Source organism: Grus americana, chromosome 13 (genome assembly GCF_028858705.1).
Source record: "Grus americana isolate bGruAme1 chromosome 13, bGruAme1.mat, whole genome shotgun sequence".
Lineage (NCBI taxonomy): Eukaryota > Metazoa > Chordata > Aves > Gruiformes > Gruidae > Grus > Grus americana.
Window position 1 is genome coordinate 1,946,497 of NC_072864.1, and position 6,458 is coordinate 1,952,954.

Consider the following 6,458-nt stretch of genomic DNA (forward strand, 5'->3'; position numbering starts at 1 on the left):
CACCCCGCCCTTACACTTGTATGGGTTATTATGGCTATTTTTATCACTGTTTCCTGAAAAGCCACTTCAGTGCTGCTCAGTTTGAGCTGAGAAACACCATTCCTCTGGGAGAAACCTACCCCAGGGCTCTTGTTTTCGCAGCCAGCCCCTACGCGGAGCCAAGGGAGGCTGCATACTTGGCACGAGGAGAGGGTCCCTGCTGTGAGGTAGAGAAGGGAAAAATTAGTTCCACCCCAAAGAGCCGTGGAAAGCAGCTGTGTGCTGTGGAAGCGAGCGTAAGCCCTGCCGGTGCCAGAGCTGGCTGTGTGCGGGGCCAAGAGGTGACATCAGGGAACCCGGGGACGGTGCCTTCACCTTGGCTGGGCTGCGAGCAACCGTTGATGTAATTGCTCGTGGAGACAAGGCAAGGTTTTTGTCCCAAGCAGCAGAACGGGAGCTCGCTGAGCTCCCCTGGGGCACGCGTGTGCCTGCCAGGCTGCCGAAACCAGCTCCTCTCCGCTGCGGTGAGGTCCGTTCAGCCCTAACCCAGCCTCGCACCCCAGCCCCGTGCATCCCTCCGGCCTCCGGGCTGGGTTTAAACCCTCCTCCCTGGAAACAGGGCTTCCTCCTGCCAGCAGTGCCGGCCAGCTGGCCTGCACGACAGCAAACGGGGTCCTGGAGGAGGAGGAGGGCAGCCTGCCTGCTCCTTCCATCACCGATGCTGCTGACCCCCCGAGAGCAGCGCTTCAGGTGGGGAGGCTTCCCTGGAGCAGCACGGCCTCTCCCGCAGAGGGATGAAGGACAGACACCTCTCTGTGCGAGTCCTTGATGCCTCATACTGAAACCGGCCGAGTTTGGCTCGGAGAGCGGCGCGAGGCGTGCCTGACGCAGCGCCGGGCAGGGGCAGCTCCCACCTCCTCCCCTCGCACCCACGCTGCCCGTCCTGCAGCAAGCGCTGACCTGACCTGGGCGCGGGGCCAGGCTGGCACTTCTGCAGCCATCAGCATCCTCTTTGTCCCTCCTTCCCCAGCCACTTCAGCCATGTGGCCTGAGCTTTCCCCTGGGGGAAAAAAGCCCCCCCCCCCCCCCCCCCCGCGCCCACCCCCAGCCCTGCCTGCTCCCATCCCGGTGGGAGCTGCTCCGCAGTCCCCATTTACAAAAGCTGCATTCAGTTCCCTGCAAACCCACGCTCACTTTTTCCAGTAAGTCTTTCTCCAGGAGCTGGATGACGACCCAGCCCTTCCCTGCGTGTGCCGGCCAGCGCCAATTGCCATGGAGAACCGCGGTGCTAACGCGGCACAGACAGGCAGCTCACGGAGGAAGAGCGCTGGGTTAACACAAGTCAACTATATTTAAAACATTTAATACAAATATGTTTTGACAAGTCCTGTAGTTGTTTCCAGCGAGCACTGGAGATGCATTTTCCCTCCCTTAAAAACAGAACAAGGCCCAGAACTCCAAAAACATCAATTTGTGAGGACTTCTCTCAGTCCTTCCTGCCTGTCACCCTCTCACCCTGCCCCATCCTGCCTCCGCTCCACCAGGGCCCAGTTAATGGAAGAAGCCTCCTGCATCCAACCCTCCAGGAGAAGCCTCCTGCATCCAACCCTCCAGGAGAACACAGCAAAGGCAAGAAGAGGTTAGCAGCTCCTCTTCCCCACTTGCATCATCACCCCAGGACCCAGGCCTGCCTGCCTTCAGCTCCAAGGGTTAGGGGAACCTCGGTCCTCACGGACCCTGGCAGAGGAATTAGTTAAATTAATGCATTTTGCTCTTCCTCAGACAGCCCTGAGGATGAGCCTCCTGTCAGCCCGCACCAGTCCCCGGAGCACGGTCGGGATTTGCTACGTTTAGAGGAGATTGCACGGGGGAAGCCTCGTCCCTCGAGGGGCTCAGAGGGCTTCTGCCTCCTTCGCCGCCTTGGTGAGCCTCTCGGTGATGAGGCCGAGGTCCTTCCCCTTGTCCAGTTTGATGTAGGTGTCCGTCCTGATGGCGTGGATCCCCACCCAGTCGGGCAGCAGCTCTGCGAAGAGGCGCAAGTGTTTCTCCATCTCCCCTGCAAAAAGCAACGGCGGCCGCTGGGTCAGAGCTCGGCTTCCCAGCCCCTTCCTCCTGCAAGGAGACCCCCCCCCTCGCTTTCCTACCTGGAGGCATCTGCGCATCGTAGCTGTCAGTCATATGGGCACAAGCCACGTCCAGGGGCAGTGCCTGCTTCTTCTCGGCCACGAAGACGTTGCGCAGGATGCGGGCCATGGCCGGCAGCCGCCCCAGCATGGCGAGCCGCTCCTCCTGCCGCGGGTCCCGCGTCATCAGCGCCTGCAGCTTCTGCGCCTCCTTCGCCCGGATCTTGGGGAGTGGAGAAGATGGGGTGAGACACAGGCAGGTCCCCCCCACCCAGCACTGGCATTATGGCCAGGACCAAATTACTCACCCTCTCGAGCAGCGTCTGGGACACCCCTTTCAGAGCACTGGAGGTGCTGGCAGGGGATGGTGCTTTGGAAACCACCGGTTCCCCTGCACCAGCTTCAACGGTTCTTAAGGCCAGGTTGGCAAGAGCTTTTTCCATCTGCTCATGTGGAAGAGGGAGGAGGAGTTGGGTTACCGCTGGGAGCCGCTCACGCCGGAGGAAGGAGAAGTTTCCCCTCCACCGCCCCCACCCTGCAGATCTGACCCCTGGACGGAGGGCAGCTCGGGGTGCTTCACCTCCTCTCCCAGCCCCAAAGTCAGGACCGACAGCTCCTCTAGCCTGAAACCAGTCCTACAGCACACCCTGCTGCGCTAACAGCCAGGCTTGCCTTCCCACCTGCCTACATCTTACACCGCGGCTCTGAAACGATCCTTCCCGAGCCCTATCCGGTAACATCTTCGCGGAGAGACGACTGGTTTGAGGTCTGCCAGCCACAGATAGAGCCAGACCCCGGTTCCGACTCACCTTGGGGGTCAGCATCCCCCGAGCCGTGCTCAGCACCTCCTGTGCCGTGGTGAGCCTGTCCTCCTGGGGCGGCTGCGGCAGCTCCGCCGGGCTGATGTCCGGCACCTCGTCCACGTTGAAGCGGGGATGCCAACGGGTCAGCTTCTCCTCCGGCACCACTATAGGAGGGCTGAGGGCGGCCAGGAATGCCTAGAGAGGGACAAGAGCTGTGTCACGGCACGGGGGAGCTGGCCGTTGCCCCACGCTCCCAGCATGGCTTGGAGGAAATTCACAGCCAGGAGAGATTCCAGCTGCCATCTTCCCCACCCACACCTGCCAAGAGCACCCCACAGGAACCAGTGATGTCCTTCAGCCCCGATGCCAGCCCGCTCCTTCCACCTGCTTCTCTAGATAGCGACTGGAGCAACCGCAGACCCCAGAAGCGGAGGGTGCCGGGGGGCCTCACCTTGTGGTGCTGCTTGACGATGTTCACCAGGTTGCGGTTGAATTCCTTCCTGCGCTCCAGCAAGCGTGATGCCGACAAGTGCGGGCGGCCATCTGCTTTCTCCTCTGCAAGGAGAGACGTGAGCGTCACCCGTGGCATCTTGGCAAAATGCGGCAACACCGTGACGGGGCCCAACATAGAGAAAGGACGGGATCAGCCTTGGGGCTGAGTTGCTGCCCGAATCGCTGCCCATCATCCTCCCACTTGCCCCAGAAGTGTTTTTCCACTTCCAACACACTCAGGCCTTTATATATCAGATGATTATCTCACGGACCAAAGAACATCCCTTGGGGTTCAGGGATTTCCAGCCAGGACCGAGAGTGCCCCAGCTCTCAGGGCCCCCCCGAGCCACACGTACCTTCCCCCAGCACCGGCTCCAGCGTGAGCTGGTAGTCGGACTTTTTCACGCCGTTGCTGAAGGTGGGGATGTTCTTCTCCTGGCGCAGCCTGTACGAGGTGGGGTATACCGCCTTGATCTGCCCCACGTGCCGCTCCTCAAACTGCCTGCAACAGCATCCGGGGAGGTTGAGAACCCCAAGGGCTGACACCAGGGAACCAGCCCCAACAGCTTCAGCTGGGACCCCAAAATGGGCTTGGCAAGACCAGCATGGGCTGCCCGCCGGCACCGCCACCGACTTACTTGCGCATCATGTCCTGCACCCCCTGCTTGACCTTCGCGAAGGTGATGGTCTCGGAGCGGTTGAAGAGCATCCCGGCAATGGTGTCCACGCTGCGGAACATCTCCGCCAGCACCTTGAACTTGTAGGGCAGCGTGAGCCCCGGGGGCAGGTCCTGCGCGAGCGTGTGGAACCGCTGGTACGCGGGGGGCTTCTCGCTGCTGGGAAAGGAGAGAGGTGAGGGTCCCCCCCACACCAGGCACCGGACTGACACCAGCCAGGACGGGGGTCCCACCGCCAAAGGTGCTGACCTCAAAGCCGAGGAGCTGTGTGCCCACCCCGGTTAGGGGACACCCCTCTCCTCCCCCATCCTTAAACTCTGCTCTGAGCAATCTGTGCTGGTACCTGGGTCACGTCACCCACCCTCCGTGTCCTGGGGGTGTGGATGCCCCAACATTCATGGCAGAGTCAGGGTGGCTTGGACCACGCTCGAGTGCTTCAGAGAAGCCCTCTGCATGCAGCAGGGCCAGCCAGCGCTCCCACAGAGCCCCCACACCCCCCTCACGGGAGTGGGAAGACCCCTGCTGCAAGGCTGAGCAGCAGCAGAGGGCTACGGCAGTCACCAGGACACCCCGATTTCCCATCAAATCTGGGGCTGCATCCCCAAAGCTGCTCCTCACCCAGCCTCTGCCACAGGAGCTGCTGTCCCGGTGTTCTCAGACGGCTGTGCTCCCGGTGCAGCTCTGCTTCCCGCTTTTTTCTCACGGATCCGCAGCTCCAGTTGCTGCACTCGTTCCAGGCGGCTCCGCAGGTCGGTCCCGGTCCCGGTGGGGATGGGTGGCAGCTGTGCCAGCTCTGCCAGCGCCTTCACCCTCCGCAGGCGGCACCGCAGCCCGGCCAGGTCCTCCTGGGTGGGGAGGGGGCACACGGTCAGAGCGGGGCTCACACGGCAGCAACAAACACAGACAACGGGAGCAGAAAGCCGGGCTCATCCCGTACCCGCTGCAGGTGCCTGGTTGTCCCCGGGGGGGCTGTGCCGGGCTGTGTCCCCCCATCCTGTCCCCGGACGGGGGAGCAGGTGGTGCTGGCGGGGGGATCCGCTGCCCGGTTCAGCGAGGGAAGCGTCCGGGGATGAACAGTGGCCGGAGACGAGGGGCTGGTGGCCTGCGAGAGAGCAGAGGAGCGTTAGAGGCTGCCCGGGGGTGTGCAGGGAACCCCCCCGCCCCCCCCCCCCGCCCTTGCACTGGGCCGGGGGACAAGCCATAGGGGGGCTGCGCTAGGGGCGGGGGACAAGCCCTGAAGGGGGGTGTCTGCATCAGGAGAAGGGGGGGGACAAGTCAGGGGAGGGGGAGGGGGGGTGTCTGCGCTGGGGGAGGGGCTGCTCCGCAGACAGTGCCCCGGTTTTACGCCCCCCCCATCCCCATTTCAGGGCCGCAGCCCGGGGGAAGCGGCACATCCACGACCCCAGCAGCTCCCTACCGCGGCCGGCGGTTCCGGCTCCACGTCCCGGTGCAGCTCCAGCCTCTTCCGCGCTGACTTCCCGCTCGGTTCCCCGGGCCGGGCCCCGGCCGGCGGCTCCGCTTCCATCTCACGGTGGCTCCGCTTCCTGCCCGCCAGCCCCCGCACCGCCGGGGAGCCACCGCGGGCCGGGGTGCGCGGCGAACCGGGCAACGGCGGCGGGTGGGCGCTGAGCCCCGCCGGGACACCGTCCTCCTCCGCCTCCCGGTGCACCGGGGACCCGGTAAGGGCGGCCTTCAGCCGGCGGCCGCCGCCGCGCTTGGCCAGGGCTCCGGTAGCCGCCTTCGTGCGGCCGAAGAAGTCGGTGAGGCGGAGCTGGGCCATGGCGGTGGCGGATCCCGGTCGCGATCCCGGTATCGGTTCCGACACAGCGACACGTGCAGCCGCTCCCGCGCGCGGCAAAGTCTCGGCTCTTGGCGGGAACCCGCGCGGCCGCAGCTCCGCCCACCGGGGGGGCGGGGCGGGGTCACGTGGGGCGGAATTGGCGCCACCGGGCTCTTAAAGGCGCCGCGTCTCCCTAGAGCGGTGACTTCACGTGGGGGCCGGGAGGGGGCTGCGGGGGATCGGGCCCGTTCCGGGGGCGGCCTCCGACCGTGCCCGGTGCCGCAGCGCCCGGTTCGGGGGACCGGTTGGTGCAGCGCGTGCCCCTGCCTGCTGCAGGGGTGGGGGCTGCCCAGCCCGTGGCGGTGCGGGGGGGGGGGGAGCTGCACGCTGGGGGACCCGGAGCAGGGGAAGAGCGGGGCAAACAGCACCCGAAATGGCGCTGGCCCTCACCAGCTCCTGGGCTGGCGGTCACCCCTCTTATCTGCTCTCCGCAGCGCGCTTGGGGTCGGCAAGCTGCTTGTTTCCATCTCGCGTGGGGCGAGCCCCGCTCAGCTCGAGAGCTCTGCGATGGCCGCGGGGTCCCTCGAGGGATGGATGCTGCCAC

The 6,458-nt window shown here is 64.8% G+C and overlaps 1 protein-coding gene across 2 annotated transcripts; it reads right to left on the reverse strand.

Moving 5' to 3' along the window:
- Nucleotides 1-1,308: 1,308 nt before the first annotated feature.
- CDT1 (chromatin licensing and DNA replication factor 1) lies at nucleotides 1,309-5,969 on the reverse strand. Of its 2 annotated transcripts, none has more exons than XM_054840563.1 (10): nucleotides 5,492-5,969; nucleotides 5,012-5,176; nucleotides 4,693-4,919; nucleotides 4,036-4,230; nucleotides 3,754-3,899; nucleotides 3,357-3,460; nucleotides 2,912-3,100; nucleotides 2,411-2,545; nucleotides 2,124-2,325; nucleotides 1,309-2,035 (listed from the first exon to the last, which is right to left on the reverse strand). In XM_054840563.1, the coding sequence occupies exons 1-10, from the start codon at nucleotides 5,852-5,854 to the stop codon at nucleotides 1,872-1,874; spliced, it is 1,890 nt and encodes a 629-aa protein (XP_054696538.1). In that variant the 5' UTR covers nucleotides 5,855-5,969; the 3' UTR covers nucleotides 1,309-1,871. The 2 variants fall into 2 exon arrangements, with proteins under 2 accessions (XP_054696538.1, XP_054696537.1); XM_054840562.1 differs by having other exon boundaries at nucleotides 4,036-4,233.
- Nucleotides 5,970-6,458: the final 489 nt, after the last annotated feature.

Excerpts from the sequence above, each read along its gene's own strand:
- CDT1 (XM_054840562.1), bottom strand. The coding sequence starts at position 5,854 with ATGGCCCAGCTCCGCCTCACCGACTTCTTCGGCCGCACGAAGGCGGCT. Across the intron at positions 3,101-3,356 it reads TCGTCAAGCAGCACCACAAG|GCATTCCTGGCCGCCCTCAG; the intron begins GTGAGGCCCCCC and ends GTCCCTCTCTAG. Across the intron at positions 2,326-2,410 it reads CCCAGACGCTGCTCGAGAGG|ATCCGGGCGAAGGAGGCGCA; the intron begins GTGAGTAATTTG and ends CCACTCCCCAAG.